We start from the raw sequence: 22942 nt of genomic DNA, 5'->3' as shown, positions 1-22942 counted from the left end.
TGTGATTCATTTGGAAACAACAGAATGCTGAAGAAATAATGCTGTGTGATGTCTGAGCCTTGATCAGAGAAGGTCTTTTTTTTTTCAATTTTTATTAGAGTATAGTTGATTTACAATGTTCTGTTAGTTTCAGGTGTACAGCAAAGTGAAGCAGTTATACATTATATATACATATATCCACTCTTTTTTAGATTCTATTCCCATATAGGCCATTACAGAGCATTGAGTAGAGTTCCCTGTGCTATACAGTATGTCCTTATTAGTTATCTACTTTTTATATAGTAGTGTGTATATGTCAATTCCAATCTTCCAATTTATCCCTCCCCCCACTTACCCCCTGGTAACCATAAGTTTGTTTTCTACATCTGTAATTCTATCTCTGTCTCGTAGATAAGTTCATTTGGATCATTTTTTTAGATTCCACATGTAAGCAATATTATATGATATTTGTCTTTCTCTGTCTGACTTATTTCACTCAGTATGACAATCTCTAGGTCCATCCATGTTGCTGCAAATGGCATTATTTTGTTCTTTTTTATGGCTGAGTAATATTCCATTGTATATATGTACCACATCTTCTTCATCCATTCCTCTGTTGCTGGACATTTAGGTTGCTTCCATGTCCTGGCTATTGTAAATAGTGCTGCAATGAACATTGGGGTGCATGCATCTTTTAGAATTATGGTTTTCTCCGTATATATGCCCAGGAGTGGGATTGCAGGATCATATGGTAGCTCTATTTTTAGTTTTTTAAGGAACCTCCATACTGTTCTCCATAGTGGCTGTACCATTTTACATTCCCACCAACAGTGTAGAAGGGGTCTCTTTTCTCTACACCCTTTCCAGAATTTATCGTTTGTAGATTTTTGATCAGAGAAGTTATTACCGATTTTATCTGAATCTCTTGGAGCACTCTCTATGAGCCTTGAGCAACTATGAAAATAAGAGTGCTCCAGTTGACAGGGTTTGGAACATAACACATGGAGCACAAGAATCTCCCAGTCAAGCCCTGTTCAAATTCCTAACCCATAAAGTTATAACATATAATAAAAAGGTTGCTTTATGCTACTAAGTTTTGGGGTTGTTTGTTACACAGCAGTGGATAACCAGAATGAATGGTTTCCATCTATTCACTTTCCAGGTCTCAATATGGATCTCATACCTTTGGGGAAGGTTTTTCTGACCCCATAGTATGGGTTAAGCATCCCTTCTAGGTACTGTCCCATATTTCAGTTTTCATATTATGTTATAATTATCTGTTTATTCTTGTGTGAGGTTAGGGAGAGCAAGAATCATGTCTGAATTGATTATCATTGTACTCTCAGAACCAACAGTGCCTGATAAATATAGGAGGCTATAAACAAGCATGACCCACTGAATCAATAAATACATTTATTATGCAGCTAAATACTGATCTCTTGCTCCTTTGAGAAGAAGCCCCTTGCATGTTTTACTATGTGATAATCAGCTTCCAGAAAAGGAAGTCATGTAAATATATCTCAGCAAAGTATAAGGGCAACAAGCATTGCACAAGCCACTTAGCCACCTAAGTTATTAAAATATATGGAGGATTTAGAAACAGATGTGGGCAGCGAGAATTTCTTTTCTAAATATTCACTGAATTCCTCTGTTCTGGATTTTGACCAATCAGAGGTTGATTAATCTTGCATTAATGCTATTCTCATAGTTTTTATGGATAAGGAGAATTTTAAGACCATGGAGGTTCATTATCTGTGTATTCTAAATGAAGAAAAATGCCCTCTTGTATCCTATAAATAAGACATCTGTGAATTGGCAAATGCTAGTACAAACAAGTTCATTTTGTGACAGTAAAACTGTCACGAACACATTTAAACTGAAAATATACAGCTAGGAAATTTTTACAAGAGGCAGATGTCATGTGAGGCAGTGAATTGAGCCAAATGACCCAAAAGATGTAATGGGGAGGGATTTTTATGAAATGAGTAAGAAATCGGAGAAGGTGAAACACACATACACACACACAATAGGATGACCTCCCTATTATGTCACTTGGCAGGTACCTAGAGCCATCTGAAAAGTGGAATATGTTTCCCCAAGCATCTGGCCTTGACTGAAGAATTACCAAGAAAAAGGCCAAGGGTAGTCCCAAGCGCTCAACCCTGGCTGTCTCAGATAAGAGCTTTGATAAGTCTTCTCAACCCTTTGGGAGTGGTTTACAATTTCCTATAAGACCTACCTAGTGCTCTTCTATCATTTTGAGTTTGAGAAGGCACTCAGTGATAAATGGTGTTACAGTTTCTGCCTCACACAGCAGCCCCCAACAATTGCTTTCTCTGGGACATTCTTTAGGAAATGAAATTCCAGTTCACTGACATCTCAGTTAGGGCTCAATTTCTTCTACAGCATATTCCTTACCAAGCATTTCCTATTAAAGAAAAGTACAGTATAAGAACTGGACCAATGCGACAGTACAGTTTTTTCTGATATACTGTAAAATGTAATATTATTTTTTTATATCATAATTTACTTTTATATTTGCCTTTAAGGTCTTGATTGTCAATTGCATGTTATATTATTTAAACATTATCTAAGAGTACATACAGGAAGGAAAACCCCTCTGAAGTCAATATTATTATTCTAGGTTTTCCCAAGGTGAAAAACTGAGATACAGTTGAGAGGTTACATGTCATAAATTAGAAAAAATACAGTACAAAGGCATGACATAGTAAATTGAAGCCCATTTCTTTCATAATTTTGTCTCTCCGTATTCAAAATTATATACATTAGAACTCAGCGTGACTTTAAACACGTATTCAAAAGTCCTTATTTTAAAGGCAAGGCCCAGAAAGTTTAACTAAATTGCTTGGATTCACATAGCTGGTGACAGAGCTGGGATTACCTGCCAATGTTCTTATGCGTTTATTTGACATTTAACTTATTTCTCAATAAGACCCGGATACTCAAACTTCTGAACACATAGAAAGTAAAATTCCCTTGAAGAGCAGGCAGAATGCTTTATAAATCCTGTGTCCCAGATAACTAAGTACAATGAACAGAGATATACCACTTCCCAAAAGATTTGATTTGCCCTCTAAGTGACACAGGAAAAAATAAGTTTTCCCAAATAACAGCAGCCAAGAATGGTCAGACTTTTCCCAATACATATCTCTCTTGATCAAATACAGTATTCTGACTTCCTGCAAGGGAAAAAAAATAGAACATGGAACAAAATGATTCAAGAGAACTGACTTAGGAGAAGGTTGTTCATTTTCTTCTTTCAGTAAAAAAAATGGTGGGGGAACAACAAAATAATCTTTTGGATAACAAGAGAAATGAAGAGGAAAAAGGTCAAAGTGGGAAGAGACACGGGAATTACAGGAAAAGAGCTCTTTAAGGGAATTAGACTCATAGTTGTTTGAGTGTCATTATATCAAAGAAAAATTCTGGCACAATTTCACTCAGCGTATCTCCCTGCTCTTGCCTTTGCTCTACTGATCATGTCTCTCTCCCCCATTCAGTCAATCCTTGGGCATTAAGGAATATTCTTATAGTGCCAACAGATAACTTGCATAAGGCATAAAGTTGATTTTAAAAATAAAGTTTTAATTGGTTTCTCATGCCAAAGATTAACAGTAATCCTTTCCCAAGGTTTTATATGTCTTTATTATATAACATTTTTAATGGCTTTTTGAACTCAAGAGTCACACAAAGAAAATGGGAGCCAGTAGGCCCTACACAAAGGAGTTAGGATGAGTCCATGGACAAGCCAGATGTTCCATGTGCTTGAGAACACCATTGGTTTTCCTCACCCCCATTGTCAAGCCACTCAAGATGTTCTTACTGAGCTCGAAGAAGCTGATCAAAGAACATATCTTTGGAAAAAAATTTAAAAAGATGATCACATTAAGCTTGGTTTCCTCCTCAGAGGTGAACTAAGAGGGAAAGACTCATATACTTCTGTAATCTTGGTATAGGGCTTTTAATGGGGCTGAAATGCTAAAATCTGCTTTAAAGTTCATGACAATGAACCTCTGGTATTCCATAGAAATGATAACTGTGTTAAAATCTCTTCCCAGGACCAAACCCAGAACGTGGAATTGAAAATATCAGGGTTCAGAGGACCCTGAAAGATGAAAAATATTTCCATACATAGAAATAGAACACAAATCTTACAAATCAAGGATTAATTCGTTTAGGCTGGGTGTTAAGAATCCAAACCACTTCACCCATGCCTTGTTGACATCAGAGTATGACTCTAGGGACATATTAGGATAGTTAACATAATATTTACATTTTCTTTCTGCAATTCTTTTCCACTTTCCAAAATAATCAGAAACTTCACAAAATCTTGCGTAACCATGTTACCAATTTGTCTTTCATATCTAAGAAATCCAGCAACTTATTTTTGGATGAGCATCTCTAATGCGTAACTGGAAATAGCTACATATGTGGAGATAAGTTTAGAAATGGATTGCAAACATCTACTTATAAGTTATATACATGTAAATAATTTTATAAATTATCTTTTTAGAATTTGGATAAGGTCAGCTGATTTCTCAAAATTAGAATCAAAACAAACAAGCAAAAGATCTTTGAAAACCACAAAGGAAGCCTTAGACTTTGTTTTTATTAATGACTGTGTTTGTTTGGTTGGTTGGTGGGTGGGTTAGGTGGGCTTTTTTTCCCCATAAGGAGGAGAGTAATACTGTCCCATGTGTGTTTCTGGAGATAATTTGAGGATTTCCTTATATGATGGTAAGTAAAAGTGATATGGGGAACAATATATATTGAAGACACCCTTCTCCATGTGAAGACATGACAAGAACTGTATTTTGGTGCTTCGTGCTCTTTTATCTTATTTAGTCTTCACAACATCCCTGCGACACATGTATTTTATGATTCTTAATTTATGGATAGGGAATTTGAGGTTCATAAAACTAGAGACTGAACTGATTTTTTTTAGAGTATTAGGGGAGAAATAGATATTAAAAAATTTTCCCCCAGCAGAAGTTTCTATTGAATCACTCACAAATCTGTTCTTAAATTTTCCTCTCCCCATGCAACAGTTATACTATCTCTTATTTTGTTGATGTATTTAACAAATATTTATGGATTACCTATTATATGCCAAGTACTATTCAGAAGATCGCAAAGGATATAGGAGTAAAGTAAGCAAAGAGCATAATTCTAGTAAAGCGAGACAGAGAGTAAAGAAACAAATAAGTAAAATATATAATATTTGTATCAGATGGTATTAAATGCTAGGTAATAAAAAAAAAACAGGAGAGGGGAATATGGAGTGCCAGGGTGCAAGAGGAACACAATAGGTTGGTCAGGGAAGACCTCACTGAGAAGGTGAATTTAAGAAAATATGACAATGAGGAAGTCACCAGCATTGCCGATATCTGCGGGAAGAAAATTTCAGTCAGAGGGAACAGTTAGAATAAAGGCTGTAAGGCAAGAGGATGCCTAGTGTGTTTGAGGAACAGCAAATAAACCCGGTCACTTGAATGGTGGGAAGGATGGAGAGAGCTTCAGAGAGGTGATAAGGGTCACATTGTAGAGGACCTTGTAAGCTTTGGTAAGGCTTTGAGTTTTGAATGGAATTATCACCATCTGATTTAAGTTTTCAAAGGATTCCTCTGGATGCTAAACTGAGATTAGTTTATGGAGGAACATAGATGGAAGTTGGGTGAGAGTCAGACTAAAAGATCATTCTTCTTGCTAGACTAAGATTAGTTTATGGGGGACCAATTTGGAAATAGCCAATGTGGCTTGTTTATGTGATTTCCCATTCATCTCAGCCTTCCCACCTCTTAAGACTTAGTTTCAAATGGGGTACATGGAAACTCCTCCTAGCAGTCCATGCAGCCAATTCCCATAGTTGGAAGTAGGAGGTTTTTACCTGAAAACTTACTTATGTGCTACTTGTGGAAAAGCGTGCTCCACGAGCTTTGATATTTCCTTGAATATAATCTATCAAAATCACTTTACCATTAGCATTCAGCTGTTTGACTATGATGTATTTAGTTTTGGTTTTGCAGTATATTTATCTTGTTTGGGGTTCACTAAACTTGAATCTCTTAAGTATCACAGATCTTCAGACACTGATTAATTTTTGCTTTTTTCCTTTTCTTTCTTTCTTTCTTTCTTTCTTTCTTTCTTTCTTTCTTTCTTTCTTTCTTTCTTTCTTTCTTTCTTTGTGTTTCTGTGTGGATAAGTTTTATTGATCAGTCTTTAAATTCAAGTGACGAATCCTTTTTCAGCTGTGTCCAGTCTACTGATAAGTCCACAGATAAATTTATTTCTGACGTTATATTTTCAGTTCTATAATTTCCATCTTATAGTTTCCATTTTTCTGATGAAATGTATCACCTATTCATGCATGTTGTTCACTTTTCCATAAGGCTCTTTATCACATTTGTCATGGTTATCTTTTAAAATCCTTGTCTGGTAATTCCAATATCTATGATAACTGTGATTCTTCTTTTATTGACTAATTCTTCTTTTGATTTTGTATTACATTACTTCCAGTTTCTTTGCCTGTCTCATAATTTTTTGTTTGCTTCACATGCTGTTTTTCTGTCTCTTTTAAGCTATACTTTCACTTGATCTACAGGTTTAGTTTCTTTATTCACTGCCAACACTTTTCTGCTCCTTGTCTTTTCCTTTGTTTTATTGTGTCTCCTTGCATTTTTATCACATTAGTCTTTTTTGAATGCCTTGGAAGTAGTGAGCTCTTTTACTGTGAATAACCAAGACCCCGGTTCACAAGATACTTGCATCTGTTGAAGTCTTAAGACCAACAAATACTTCGATTCTTCTATTTTGGAGAATTCTGGCTCATAGCAGAAAAAGATTGAGGAAAGGTATTATGAAGGATGAGGACTTGAAGAGCGGGTTAGATATTGACCAGCAGAGAGGAAAAGGGAAGCATTTTTGACAGAGAGAACAAAAAACACAGGGATAAAGAAAAATAAATAGGACATTTGTACGTCTGTGAGGAGATGAATATGATGAGAGCAGTTATGTGAGGTCAGAGAAAATCCTGATGAAAGAAAATTTTTAATTCTCCTTTCCCTCCTTGCCATTTTCCCCTTAGGATTAAATGATATGAGTAATATAATATCCTCTAAACTACCTTCTAAACAGAGAGCTATCAATGATATTTCCTGCCCTAATATCTTTATATTTTAGCCTCTATGTTTAATAACCTAATCAAAATACAATTAGGTTGTTTTCCATTTAGACTTGACTTTTCCTTGCCACTCTAGATTCTTACCTCTAAATGTCAAAACAAATGATATGAAAGTGATGAAAGAATTTCAACCAAATGACTGTTTCATCTCCGAGGGATTAAATCACCAGTATGAATAATTTTTCAGTGAATTGGTTCATTTTTTTACCCAATTTGCCAATCAATAGAGTTAAAATAATTGAAGTATCTGTGTAACTAGCAATGAATCATGAGACCAAAACTCATAATTTTCATTTTGTCAACTGCCAAGCTAGAAACTGTTTTCTCTTCCATATAAACCTTTACATTCTCTTCTGTGACCTTTAAATTCTCGACTCTGTTGGACTTCTAACACATCAAGAACTCCATCGCTATTCTACAAAGCACAAAGAGTAATCACAAAAAAGTGTCTGCTCTGTGGTAAAAGAAATTCCTGACAGGTTCCTCCCTAAATAAAAATAAATGGAACGACTCCCATAAAATTCATGTGGTCCACACAGAAATAGTTGGACTACATCAAGACCTCAAAAATGTCTGGTTAAAAACATAAGAGCCACACTGGGATAAACTTCCTATTGATGCAATCTCTCAGATCATGGAATCCCCATTAAGAGAAGCTTATCACTGTCACCTTTGAGAAACACACTGGGCGAAACACCAAACAGTAGAAATAGAAATCACGTATTACGTGGAGGCACAGCAAAACTTCATCTTATCTCTAAATACTAAGATTCTCAGAGATTCGTGTAATACATGCATTTTTGCCTGCTATTTAAAGGCGTTTCTTGAGTTACAAGTTATGTAGGCATATTTTGCCCATGTGTTTTTGGTTCAGAATCTCTGACTTATTCGATTGTTGATAATCAGTGAAACAAAATGATAATGTTCTTATTTAGACCCCTCTGTCTCCAAATCCTAGGATTTCAGCAGTGTGCTCAACACTGGTGATGGAACTCTATCTTGACTCCCTATCTAATCTACGGTGGGGTGAAGGACCTACATTTATGAGAGGGCTGGCTAGGACAAGGCTGCTTTCTGTGGCCTTGGAAAAGAAAAATTATTAGGTTGCCAAGGATTGAACTCATAACCTATTCTTCATTAACTTCATTTTATTCCTGCCTTGAAATGTAGAACTAAATTGCCTTTTAAGAAACTAGTACGAGTGTAAGTAGTAGTATTTAAGACATCTGGGTGTTACTTAAATTTGAATAATTGTTATGGCAAAGTTTAGTCATAAAATGATTAAAATCACAGTATATGTGCAAGTAAAAATATGATGGTGAAGATACAGATATAATGTCCAATAACTATGCTGTATTTGAATAGTGACCCCACACTTCAAAATAGTAGATAATATTTTATGCTCTTGGAGTTATTTAACACAGAAACTTCTACTTTGCCTGTATGCTTCTTTTAACTAGGCTATAGAAGCATCCATAAGAAATATATGAATTAGGCATACCTCTTATATAAGCACCTTAAAATATTACTTATGTCATCTTTCAATCTGTCTTCCTCCCTAAATTTTGGAGAGGGGCCATTTCTTTTTACATTTGCATCCCAGATTCTAACTCAGTTCTGTCATATCCTTTAATGAGCATTTATACATGCAATGTCTAGGCAACTGAGAATTCAGTATCCAGTTTATTTGCTTCTTTTTGCCATATATAAAAACAATGCATGGAAATGGAGCAGAAGTAAACAGGGCGAAAGAAACATATTATCATACAAATACACTAATAAATTAGTTATTCCATGTAGAACTATTTAAGGCTGCTAAGTAACTTCACCAAGCCACAAGCAGTTTATAGGCCACAGTTTGCATAATCGGAAATCTCTACATATATAAATCATATAAAAGATTTCTGTAAAAGAGTATGGTACATCTAATTTAATTGTTATGGCTTCATTTCTACGAATGGGATGATTGGCAGAATTTCACTCCTTATCAGTTGCCAAATACAGCCTAGCTTATGTAGTTCTGGTGTTTTATATACATTTTATGTGACAGGCATGTGATTCTCTCAACAGCCTGTAACACCATAGCTATGGGTCATGGATGTGGTTCTTGTGTTGTTCACAAGATATTTCTGCAACTTGGATATGGTTCTAGGTATCACTGATGTGGTTTACACGTCTTAAAGAATTTTTTTTCATTTGTTGTTGTTGTTGTTTTTCTTCAAGGAGGGACTCATTTAGAATTCCTTACTCTGCAGGATTTGGGGTTGTCATACTGAAGAGAACAACCTTGTCGTGTTAGGAGAGGAGCAACTAGTGTCTTTGATGGAAGGTTGACAAAAGTGTTTTGTCCCTGGAGTTATTTTTATTATATGACTACTGTGTTCTGCCAGGAGGACTGAGACCACCTACCCGTACATTGAAAAACACAGCTGAGATCTGTCTTTGTGACCCAGACACATGCCCTCTCAACTTTTCTCTGTCCTGAAGGAAAACATCACAGCCCAGGCCAGATGAAAACAAGCACATTTTCCCCCGCTTTTTCTGTGGGAAAGATGAGCTGAAACCAAAGCTAATATATTTGAAAAATCTGGGAAAAAAACAGAACAGAATTTTAAAAAGTCATTCCTTTAGCCCCATCGGTATGTTACTTGCAGGAGTCTTACAAAAAAACTTCTGTTGAAGTGGAAAACACTGGAGGAAACCCATGTTATGTGAGACTTTAATTCCCTGGAGCTGGGAAAGGTGAAAGAATCAGGTCCCTATACTCTTGGACTGTTTTCATTCATTACCAAGAATGTTTATGCAATTGATTTTAACCACTTCATCAGGAATCCCCTTCATCTGCTTGATATAGTTAACACAAATTGGTTGAAGCTAATCTTTAGAAGCTATACTATTATATAAAACCCATTCATGAGGAAAGACAAAGATGCAGAAGAGGAAGAAGAATTGACTTGCTCATTTTTTTATTCTCTGTATATCATCACCCTTATTTCAACAATACAGCCTTGCTACAACTTCATGGAATCTGTGATTTATGTCTTAATGCTTTCTTCTTGGATGGGATACATTTGGCACAAAATACCCAATTTTACATAATGAAATCACAGACCCTGAGCCAATCTTGTCAAACCATTGGCTCATGTAAAGTTAAATCACATAATATAATTCCTACACAACAACCTTTCCCATTTTGTTTAGTCACTCTATTCCTGGCAAATATAATTCAACAACACCAAAATGAAAATGGCTGGGCCACTTGGTATTTTGCATGTTGGACTCCCCCAACTTTCCACCAAAACAGAGGTTCATTTCTATCAGACTAAACAAATTAATTTAACAGGGTAAACTTTAGATCAATATTTTTCTAGCTTTTTGGAGTTCGACTCACATTAAGAAGTATATCTTACCCCAGGTCCCATATATAACCTGACACAAATTTTCATAATAGAATACTCATGATTATTTTTTCCCCCTAGGAACTAAATTTATTTTTTATTTTATCATATTCATTTTTCTTTCTTTTTGTTATAGGAAGAATATTTAACATGAGATCGACCCTTTTAACACATTTTTAAGATGTACAATACAGATTGTTAAGTATAGGCACCATGTTGTATAGTATGCTCATGCTTATTTTATATGGTGCTCTTCAATATGGTCTGTTCTACTTTATTCATGTGAATTATTTGTTTGTTTTCACTACCCATGAATGTGTCATGAACAGTAATTTGAAATACATAGCTTTAGGTAACATTATCTATGAAAGCCTGGCACAGAATAAAATTGCACCTAAGACCATTAGTAATAGCCAACCCTTATTGAGAACTGAGCTTAACACTTCTTTTATTTATTCATTATCCTACAGACCTCCATCACAAGCATACATTTTATAGATGAAGGGCGTAGAGGGGCAAATAGCTTACCAAAATTTACACAGCTAGTTAGTGACAGAGCTTTGATATGAACCCAGGACTACCCAGGTTCTTAGCCACTAAATTAACACCTAAACAGAAGGCTGAGTCTTGGGTCATGTCCTAGACCTAGAAATATTCTGTTGACCCCAAACTCTTGAAATTAGAGAAGATATTTATGAGGCCTTACATGGTTCTGAGAGGATCTCTATAGCTCTAAAGTATTTACAGCCTTCACAACAGGTCTCCACATTGTTATGCCCTTCAATGGGCAGAAGAACAACTAGACACTTGTTTCATGGTTTTTTTAAAAAAGTAAAAATCCTAAATATGATGTCACAAAAATGTAAAGTTAGTTCACTACTCTATCTATGCTTATATATAAACATATCTCATCTCCAAAATGTATTCTCTTTGTGATGGGGCAAGTTACTTAAACTTTGTCTCATTTAAAGTGAGGATGGGGGCTTCCCTGGTGGCACAGTGGTTGAGAATCCGCCTACCAATGCAGGGCACACGGATTCGAGCCCTGGTCTGGGAAGATCCCACATGCCGCGGAGCAGCTGGGCCCGTGAGCCACAACTACTGAGCCTGCGCGTCTGGAGCCTGTGCTCCGCAACAAGAGAGGCCGCGACAGTGAGAGGCCCGCGCACCGCGATGAAGAGTGGCCCCCGCTCGCCGCAACTAGAGAAAGCCCTCGCACAGAAACGAAGACCCAACACAGCCATAAATAAATAAATAATTTTAAAAAAATAAATAAAAAAATAAAGTGAGGATGCTCATAGTGCTTATTCTGTAGGTTTGTAGTGCAGTTTAAATGAGTTAATGCACATAAAATAGTATAGTGCTTGACATGGTAGTCAGTGTGCTGATAAAAGCCTAGCTATTAGGATTTTTACATCTATACCCTTCCGTGAAGAAAAACTTTTTCATATGACTAGTATAGTTCTCTGTAAATGGAAAAATCTCTTCTCAAAGACACACACCCACTTACTAATTTGAAACTAACAGAAGTCTGAACAGAGTTTGAAAGAGATTTCTCTTTAACAAAATGCCAGAAATTTCCATCAACCATGTAAGTTAAACAGTGAATACATAGGTATTGTGCATTCAAAATCAAGTTGTAATAGTAACATAAAAGAAAAATCAGGGCTTCCCTAGTGGTGCAGTGGTTAAGAATCCGCCTGCCAATGCAGGGGACATGGGTTCAAGCCCTGGTCCAGGAACATCCCACATGCCTTGGAGTAACTAAGCCCGTGCGCCACAACTACTGAGCCTGCACTCTAGAGCCTGTGAGCCACAACTACTGAGCCCGTGAGCTTAGAGCCCGTGCTCCGCAGCAAGAGGAGTCACTGCAATGAGAAGCCCGCGCACGGCAACGAAGAGTAGCCCCCGCTCACCGCAACTAGAGAAAGCCCGCGTGCAGCAACGAAGACCCAACACAGTCAAAAATAAATAAATAAAATAAATAAATTTATTTTTAAAAAAGAAAGAAAAATCAGAGTATGCTGTGAAAAAAGAAATAAAGAGGATTAAACAATACAGAGGATTGTTAACACATTATTCCAGAATCGTTTTTCTATTCTTAAGGTATGGTGCTCATGGTTTGTAGGCAGCTGTACATTCTGTATGAAAGACTTTTATACACTTTAATATAGAAATCCTTAAAATCTTTTCTTCATGTGCCTTCTGGATGTAAACTATTGTGATACCTTATATTCCGAGAATCTGGGGTTTGAAAAGGTGATCTGTGAAGAATTCTAAACCATGAGATTTATGTCAGCAAAACATAATACTACTCATTTCTGGGTAGAGAACTAACTTTGAGATCCATTTGGATCTAGGCTCTCAGAACAATAAGCTCATGAGAGTCAAGGACAGTGATAAATGGATATTTTAAGGATTGCAAAGGATCTAATGAAGAGACATAAGTTCTCTGGATGTCCACTGGCCATTTGCTGCCTCTGCTCTTGTGAATGTTGTTGATAATAATAATGAAGAAAGTCTTTATCTCCTGGATAACTTTGACCACTGGGATAAAAATAAATCTCTTCGAATTTTCTTTCCTTAATTTTTAAAATGAATTTTTGATGGATGAAATGTGCCTTAGGGATGGTATCTCTGGAAGCAGAGGGCTGTTCTCACAGGTTGGGGACGGGCCTGTGTGACTTGCCTTTGCAGCTCCCCACAGTGTTATGGCAAAGACAAGTTAGGCTTGGCCTGGAAAAATAGCTCTCTGCCACTCTCTGGATGTGTGCATCTTCAGGGCACAGGCTGCCAAGACAAACAGGCACCATCAGATTCCTTTCTACCTCCCACAGAAGAATGGCCTTATTGAGGATGACCTCTAGAATGGGGAGAAAGGATTCATTCACCCATCACTGCCTTAACCCTCCCAAATTCTTAGACCCCTCACTTGAACCCTGCAGGGGATGCAGACAATCAGCAAAAGAATGTTTTGGTAAACACCATTTTTCAGACAGTCCTTCATCAGTGAAAAATGAAGACATACCGGAGCCTTCCTCTGCCTGTGCTGCTGTGGGCAGGTTCAGGAAAGTTGGGAAAGCTGGCTTTTCAAATGCCACCTTGCTGCTGAGCATGGCATTTATAGACCTACATATCCAAGCAGATATATTTAATCTAAAGGTACTCACTAGCAGGATGTGAGATTTGCCCTTGCTGCTGGATAAGAAGTGTCAGAATGTTAAGAGCTGGAAAAGATCTCAGAAATTAATTAATCCAACCCTCTTTCCACATAAAACATGCCTTGCTTGTGGCCCAATAATTCATAATCACTCAAGAAAATGCTTACTGTATGAAATTTCTCAAATAGTTTCATAAATTTGTCTACCATTCCCCAACATTTTTGAAAACATTTATTTTAAAAGGCAATGGGCCTAAGTAACCTGTTAATTCTGATGCATGCAAACTGTGAGACCAATGAGAAAATACTTTGAATTTGGGGAAAGAAAAATCTATTATTAAATATATGCACTACAAGCATCATTATTATAATTATCTGATTCTAAAAGCATTTTTATTTGGTCATGTTTTCAAACTAATAAGCCAAAAGCAATTATTTTTCTCACTGACTGATATGTTCTAAGCTCTAAACTTGGTACCTTGAAGAACAAGAAAGAAGTGAGAGGCACTTCTTGCTCACAGAGATGTGGCAGAAGTGAAGGTATTACAATGCATTCAGGAATCAGAGAAGAGAATGATGGATGAGACGGAGCCAGATGGCACAGCGCCTATCAGCAGGACCCTGCGCGAAAATGGAGATCAAGGGTTATTGGGGAAAATCTTCCGGAAGAGATGGGATTTGAGTTTGACTATAGCTACAGAGGGAAATCTTTTGTTTTTACTCCATTTACTATGGTCCTCAGCATAGAGTCTCTGAAGCATGAATTGTTATGAAAGAGCTACTTCTGACCACTTCACGGAATGAAATAGCCAGCAAGGGAATAATGTGGGTTTTACAGACCACACATCCACTAGTCATTGATTGGATCTTCTGGTCCTTAACTGGTACTGTTTCACTTACCAGTTCTGTTTTCTAAGTTTAAATACAACACCTGATGGAAAGAAATGTAGGTTTAGAAGCACTGACACAACAGTGAAGGAAAAATCATATGACTTCTTCAATTATAGTATTTCATAGCAATTTAGCCCCCCATCCTAAGTGTACTTTTCAGATTTTCTCATACTAAGTCGCTCATCAATAGTTAACATGTAAAAAAAATGTTTTTCAACTTAACGACAATGTCACAACAGGAACAACAACAGCAACTTCAGAGAACAAAAGGTCTTGATTGAAGTTTGTTCAGCAGCTGAGCTTAGTGTACAAGGGAAATCACTGACCACCCCCTAATATGAAAGTATTTATAAAATTATGCCACACATGCATAATTATATGCACAAGTCAGCATGTTCACCACTCTACCCAGCAAATTTTCAAACTCATTTCAGATACATCCTATTAGGTTACTCAAAGGCAGATTGCGTTCATCGCTATTTATAAAATGTAAAGATATATACTTTACTGAAACCTGGGATAAATAAATATATGTGTGTGTATCCATTTATAGTATACACCCATATATATAAATATATAATAGCATACAAATCTATTTATAGCATGCGCAGATACCCACATTTTCCTGAAATGTAAGTATTCACTTAAACACATGAAATACCTTTTCATTGTAGAATTAGCTACTGAAGCAAAAGTTTTCATATGTGAATGATGGTTTCAAGGTTTAGAATAAATCTGTACCTTATCTTGCAGATGAGTTGACAGGATCTAAAAATGTTGACCCATTAGAATCTCTATGACCTATAGGCTGGTGCATTAGTTATCTATTGCTGCATGTCAAATTACCCCAAAACACATGACTTAAAACTAATCATGTATTATCTCTCACAGTTTCTGTGGGACATGAGCTTGCAAAGGGAAAGTAGGGACAGCTTGTCTCCATTCCATGATGCTGGGGGCCTCAGCTGGAAGACTGAAGTCTGGAAGTGGAATTATTTGAAGCTTCTTTCGCTGACGTTTAAGGCTTGCTGCTGGTGTCTGCCAGTAGCTTAGCTGAAACTTCAACCGGAACAACTACATATGGCCTCTCTCATATGAAGAATGAAAACTAGACTCCCAGGCAAGCATCCTGAGAGAAAAAAGCCAGCTAGAAACCTCCTCATCCTTTTCATGACCTAGCCTCAGTAGTCACGTAGCAGCGTTTTTACATCCTACATTGATTGGAGCTTTCACAAGCCCCTGCCCAGATTCAAGTAACAGCAGACATAAATACAGGTCAGTAGTTACTTCTTATTAGGGGGAAAGGTGAGCTAGTTCTCTGGAATGGCTCTCGGAGGTCTTCTGAGGAAATGCGTAATGTTCTATTTTTGAACCGGGAGAGAAGGATTGTGTGAGTGTTCTCGCTGCATCTCTTCTCAAAACCCTCAAAACACGCCTGGACATATTCATCCTAAGGGATCACCATTTTTCTAAAATTACAGTTCAACCTTCTTAGTATGTCATAACAGCCTATGTCTCCTCCAGCCCCTGCCTATCTCACCAGTCTTATCTTTCACCTTCTATCCTACACCTGATTTTTATTACATGTCAACTTTTTATTTAAAAAAAAAGGCCCAAACAGACTAAGATTAGAGGTTGGTGGCTCAAAACTGTTCCATTTTGGACTGGTTTACATAAAACCTTGGTCTTTTGTATCTGAACCCTCTGTGTATTTGGCTTTTTGTTGTTGTTGTAATCGTTGTGCTTCTCAGCACTCCTTTGTCTGTTCCTTGAGAGTAAAGCCATGAATACAATCCCTGAGATGATGAGGATTCTTCAGGTCTTTCCTGGAAACTAGAGAGGAAAAATGTGTTTTACACATTTGAAAAGTTGGAAATAGCTATTCAGGCTCTGGATTTATTCAAACCACCGATGTCTAATTTGTAAAATTCTTCACATGGTGTTGGGCATAGAAAGCTGTACTAAAATTTTTGAAGGTGTTTACTTCTCTGAATTATGTATGTGTTTTTGGTCGTTTCCTTGAAGGGCACTTCTAGTTAGCACGGCTTGTGCTTGATGTTCCTTTTGGCTAAAGGTACAACCCTGTACTGACTTTTTGGTCAGAACATATTTCTTATGTTCCAACCTGTCAACAAGTCTTTGTTTAGCAACTCTTGCATGCCACGCACTGTGCTAGCTCCTTGGTATTTTGTGGTAAACAAGATTTCCGTTATTCCTGCCACTATGAAGTTGTAGACTTGTGATTATACTGAAAGCCTTGGTTTTGTTATGTTTAAATCCAAAAGAAGATTATTTTATGATTGTCTTGAAAATTTATAAAAAGGATGAATTCCTTTACAACGTTCTACTTACACTTTCTTTATGATAGTTTGACTATCTGATCCATTTACGAATATAGGACAGACTTCAACTGAAAGGAAAGGCCAGAAAAGAAAAGAAAAATCACATGAAAAAAATAACACTAAGAACTTATTACTAAATAGGTCTAAGTGATTATGGGTAATCTGTTAGCCAGCCATTTCTTCCTCGTGCTAAAAAACTGTGGTTCATGACATGAAAAAGGTCCAATGGCAGAGTCATAGACCTCATGTTTCTTGTATAAAGTACACTTCAAACTGGATGTTTTGGCTTCCTGTATGTTTGAGAACATCTTGTTTCTTACCAACATAGAGTAAACATAACATTTAATAAGAATTTGTCACAGTTGATAGAATACTGATGCCTTTTGATGCCAAAAGGCACCAGTGACCTGGTTCTAAGATGGCTGTAGATACTTAAAGCTGCAAAGATGATAAAATCCATTCTGCAACATTTTTATGTTTATAGGAGATGCATAACTTCTGAGCATCAGTTGTATAAACAAGTAAAATAGTTTTAAATGAATTTTACTTACACATGAATCTTCTCTCAGCCACAAACAACACTGCTTCTCTTAATTCCAACTGTTCGTCCAAACCATGGAGGGAAACAATAGTATTCGATAAAACTGAATTGTTGTATCCATCCTAAATACATCCACTCTTTATTTCTTTTTTGGAATTGCTGTGAAATAAGTGTCTTCTATTAAGTTTTGGAAATTTAAGTGGTTCTCAAGAATAGTCCCTCAGGTAAAAACAACAGTAAAAGAGCCTAAAAATCTTCTTATAAATCACTACCTGACTGGTTTTTCTCTCCTGTAAAAACAAAACTCATAAAAAATTGACGTGAATTCAGTATTTAAGCCATTTTTCATATAGAGATAAATTTCCAAGTAACTTTGAAGCAATTTGGAAGACGTTTCTATCTTAATTAATTTTCCTAAGAGTTTTGCGGAAATGTTAACTTTCTTAGACTAAGATACATACCACAGTTTTTTCTAATTATCTATTATATACACTGTATGTGTATGTGTGTGTGTATATGTATGTATATATATGAAATATTTATTTATAAAAGAACAAGGCAGATCTGAGAGAGAAAAATGGACAGTTTATTTTGCTGTCTGTGCTCCTAAATACTATCAAAACATCCTCTTTTGCTGCCTATTCAAACATTGGTAAATTACTTAGCAACAACAGCATATATTTGGGGCATATTTTTTAGTTACCACATCAGTGTCAGGGATAAGAAATATTATCAGGTATGTACCTTCCAAAAATACCACATTATCAAAAAAAAATAATATTGCACCAAGTAGGTCAACCATTCATTAAAGTCTAGGGTAACAGCAGTCACAGACTCATGTCAAGAGAAATTAGGGCTAGCACAATGTAGAGAAAAGTACTTTGTCTGCAGTAGACCGAATACTAAAATTGGGATATGGAAGAGGAAATTGCTCCCTCGTCAAGGTTTTTTGTGGCTTTTTTTTTTTTTTTATCTTTAAGCATTCATTCATCTGACAAATATTTATTAAATGTCTACTACATTAAAGACACCAGGCCTGGGGGTTGGGGGAATTGGGGAATTATTGTTCAAAGGATATAATGTTTCAGTTATGTTAGATGAATAAGTTCTAGAGACCTGCTGTACAGCACAGTGCCTTAACGATACGATATTGTGCTCTTCAAAGTTTGTCAAGAAGGCAGATCTCATGTTGTGTTCTCACCACAAAATAAATAAATAAATAATAAAAAGACACAAGGAAACTTTGGGAGGAATTGGTTATGTCTATTGATTGTGGTGATGGTATCATGGTTTGCCTATGTCCAAACTCATCAAGTTATACACATTAAAATGTGCAGTTCTTTGTATATCAATTATATAGCTCAATAAATCTGTTTAAACATTTACAAAAGAAAAGAGACACTGTTCTGGGCATTTGGGGCATAGCCATAACAAACCTTCCTGGATCTTACTTTCTAGCAGGGGAGAGAGAAAATCAACATCATAGAGTATCAGTTAGTGATATGCTAACATCGCCGGTGACACATCTTAAGGTTTGAGTTTATTAACATCATCATCACACACATTAGCATAACATCACTACCTTAAAATGACTTTTATTCAGCACTCATATGAAGAACCACTAGGTCAAATACTACCCAAAGCAAGTTAAAGATGCTAGCTCTGTACCCTGGAGGCATTTGATACAGAAGAAATTGCCACAAGTCAACAGAAGAACATCAAAGTTGTGCAAAAGTTACACAGTTAATTTGTAATCAACAATTGGTACTATTGAATGTGAGATATTATAGAATGTACAAACACAGAAGTGATATGGAGATTGCCTATCTTGTTCCATGGGTCAGAAACTGACCTCTTCAAAATTTTCACCAACAAAGGAACAGACTTTCATTTAACTCAGTGAGTTGCCACAATATTTTCCCCTGACTCAATTATTCGAAGAACTCTTACGTAATCTTTTGACACTTTCTGTGGCAGCAGAACCAAAGGTTGGCATGAACAAGGAAGACCCCTTCCTGGGATGAAGGCCCAGCGCAGGAGATGTTCATTGTTCTCATCAATTCTGTCTTGCTTGCAAAGAAAGCTCCATTATGGGGACAGGGTATCAGGAAAATGAAAACCAGAAAACAAAGTGTAGCTGATCTCATTCGAACTGAACTTGCGTCCTGGATCTTCCTACCTGAGCCATTAACCATGTTCCACATTATGACCTTGCAAATTCAGGTGATAACAATTGGTGGACTTCTTATTCTAAATTGCTGAGCAATAATAAAATTGGCACAATACATCTCTAATTGGGCAGAGTCTTGTATCAGGTGATGTCATAGGGTGGTGATTGTCAAACAATGGATTACCGTTCCTTAGGTACCAGGTCAGTGCATGATACAATCAAGGACAGCGGTATGTCCTGTAGTTCATAGGGCTGCAGCTAAATGCTCTGAGTCGGTGTTTCTCGGGTTGAAGTAGTGAGCAGGAGAGGAAATGAAAATGTTAGTGTTCATATTAAATGGAAATATGTTACCTGGAATCAACCAAAGAATAACTCATTGTATTAGCAGGTAAATTAGCTATCCCACAGTGGATCTCAGGGTCTCAAGGTGACGGGAAAGAGAGCAGGTAAATTTAGCTGGAGGGAAGGAGAATAAATGAGAGAAGGGGAAAATTAAGTAAGCTATCCAATCCAGAGAGGTCGTCTTTGGGTGGTATGTAAATGAGTGATTCTCTGGGCACGTACAGATACCATTAGCAGACTGGGTCCCCCGCAGGAAGAGAGGGAGAGTAGCTGTCAAAGTGGGATGGGTAGAAAAGCCACTCTTCCTCTTTCTTCATTTTGCTAGAGGCCAGACTTCTCTGTGTGACATGAGTGGCAAATTTTCAGTTTTCATCTGGATCCTTAACAACATAGATACACTGTTGATGGTCATGAATAATCTAACAAAGACAAAGATGAAAGCATAAAATGCAGAAGCCACCAAAATCCTTCTGAGACTGAAGGGGAAGTAAACTAATACTAATAGGAATGAGCTGAACACATCTCCCCAAGCCACATAGTCCTTTCTGGACACACTCAAAGACTCAGCTCCTTGTCTTCTACAGGAAAGGCATATAATGCCTGCCAGTAAAACTACTTACCATGCACTCTGCGAGACCCCTATTCCTTTCCAGAGGGTCCAGCTCTGTGCTAAAAAGCACAAGGAAAAGCAAATGGTTTGGAAAGAGAAGTTGTTGATGTCTCTTTTCCCCAAAGGTACTTCAAGCCATAAATGAACACACACAATCTGTGTTTATTTTCTTTTAAATATATTTTTGAAAATATTCTGTGATCCAAAATATGTGTTTTCAATTTTGCCTGCCATTCCATGACCATGAGTGATGTATTTTATCCATATTCATAACCAGGCACAAACTTTCTTTTCATAGCTCACTCTGCAGTATAAATTCTGGCGGCCGGGAGGAATTTCCTTGTGTAGCCCGCATCTGGTAATCCTTTACCGGAGGCCTGGCTCCGAATCAGTGTTTGCATTCCTCCAATGGCTCAGGTTAAATGTAAAGGAATGAGGTATTTGGGTCTTCCTTCAAAAAATTAACTGCATTTACTTTTCTCAGGTAGGATAGGACAGTATGTTCATAAGCTCTTGCTAGCTTCAGGAATGTCTAACCTGATTTCCTGTCATAAATATTTCATTAAAAAAAAAAAAGGCTTTAGAAATATGCCAGTTCAAACTCAGTGCAGACCCTTGCAACACCAGTGCTCTGTGGCAGTGGGAAACCAACACCAGAAGGTCATGGGCATCCCCACTGTCCTCCTCTTCATCCCCAGCGTGAGGGAAAGCCATTCCCCCGGGGGGTTTCTTCTGGGTGGTAGAGGTAGAATTGTGGGTGGTAGCCCAGTGTGTGTGCACAGCTTGGAGAGGAGGAATGTTTACTAAGGGATGACTTCAAAGCTGTCTTACAGAGGAAGTATCTGTCCCCATGTCCACCCCTGCTCCAGAGAACAGGGTTTTACTTTCAGGTAGGAATCTTGGTTGGTTCTCTCTCCTTGGAGTGACTCCTAACAGCCCCTTTCCTCTCACTTTGATGAGGTGACACTGACCCATCACAGGTTCATCCTGGTGCCCAAGCTTGGAAGGTACCATCCAATCCGTGCCTGTGGGCTGATACCTGAGATGAGCTGGCCTTTGGGAGTGGAGTTGCCTCCTAGGTTAAACAGTGAGCCCAGGGTGTTTTGCTTTTCAGAGTTCTTCACCCAGTCTCATCTTCCCACTTGGCTTTCCTTCCTGGGGCTGCCAGTGAACTGAAACTGAGAGGCTATGAAAACATACACAGGAGAGAGAGGTAAAGGAAGGGCACAGGGTGTTCCGCTGGTTTCTTGTTCTCGCCTCTCCTTACGTGGCCATCCTACCCCAAATAAGATATCCTCCTGCTTCCTTTGATTTGCCTTAACTGGGAACGTAAGGTCAACTTTGGGAAGGAAGCAAACAGATGTATTTAAATCCACTAGGAAGCAGCCACAGAATGTTCCTTCTTTCCGAGGGTAAACAGGAGCAGGATCAGGGTGTTTTTATCATACATTTACCAGATGCAGTTCTCAGGTTTCCCTCAATGCAACTCAGGAAAATCCTGTTTTTACTATTAAACTTGGGTTCATTCATGTGGAGTTGTTTCAATCGCTGTTTTGAGTGTTTTCAAACTGACTGGCATAAAGTTAATAACACAGACCAAGGGCAGCTGTGTCAACAGAGGCCAAGAAATTATTGAATGGCCAATTCATTGATGATATTTATAACTCTTGTCTATGGATAATGTGTCAGTATTATCAGAAACAACAAGTAGTGGAAGGTTGATCTACATATACAAAAGATAACTTCATCAATCACCTTCATATTAGTAACTTGGGTATGTGTCTCTTTCTAGAACAAATCTATATTCTGCTTCACTCATCAATTGTATACTCAGTTGTGTATCTAAAAAGGATTAATGAGCACCTACATTTTCTGGGAACTGTGTGCCGCTCAAGGGATACAAGATATGGCTTTCTTCCTTAGTAGATAATACAGGTGAGCAAACCAACAATTACGATACAATGCTATAAATATAAATTTGGAGATGTGCTTAAGGTGCTATAGAAATAAGAGGTATATATCTATGTTGTATTGGGAAGTAGGGTCTGCGAAAAAGTTTCTCTGTAGAAGAAAACTTTGGTTGACTCCCAACTGATGGATAAGATTTCCCAGGCCAGCATGGGGTAAGGAGTGTGGTGGGTTGTTCCAGCATGTGCAAAGGCATGCATACATATAAAAGAGTATTAGGAATTTGCAGAACCCATAGTGTGCTAAGATTGGAGTATAGTATTACTTTGGGGACACCCAGAGTTAAGGTGGAAAAGTGTACTCATTTTTCATGATTCATGAAAACTCTTTGATGCCATTC

At 37.3% G+C, this 22942-nt stretch overlaps 1 protein-coding gene across 6 annotated transcripts in view; it reads left to right on the top strand.

Moving 5' to 3' along the window:
* Positions 1–22942, top strand: part of LOC309666889 (uncharacterized protein) — a 307631-nt gene that overhangs the window by 261598 nt on the left and 23091 nt on the right. The window contains exon 5 of one of the 6 annotated variants that reach the window (XM_082475013.1): positions 15521–22418. The exons of the other annotated variants lie outside the window; for them this stretch is intronic. Within the exon in view, the coding sequence (XP_082331139.1) occupies positions 15521–15682 (162 nt within the window). The 3' untranslated portion in view covers positions 15683–22418. Of the gene's footprint in view, positions 1–15520; positions 22419–22942 lie in introns of those variants that run through there. 6 annotated transcript variants of the gene reach the window in all.

The sequence above is a fragment of the Balaenoptera physalus genome, assembly GCF_965194825.1.
Source record: "Balaenoptera physalus genome assembly, chromosome: 9".
Lineage (NCBI taxonomy): Eukaryota > Metazoa > Chordata > Mammalia > Artiodactyla > Balaenopteridae > Balaenoptera > Balaenoptera physalus.
This window is presented reverse-complemented; position numbering and strand designations above follow the sequence as displayed.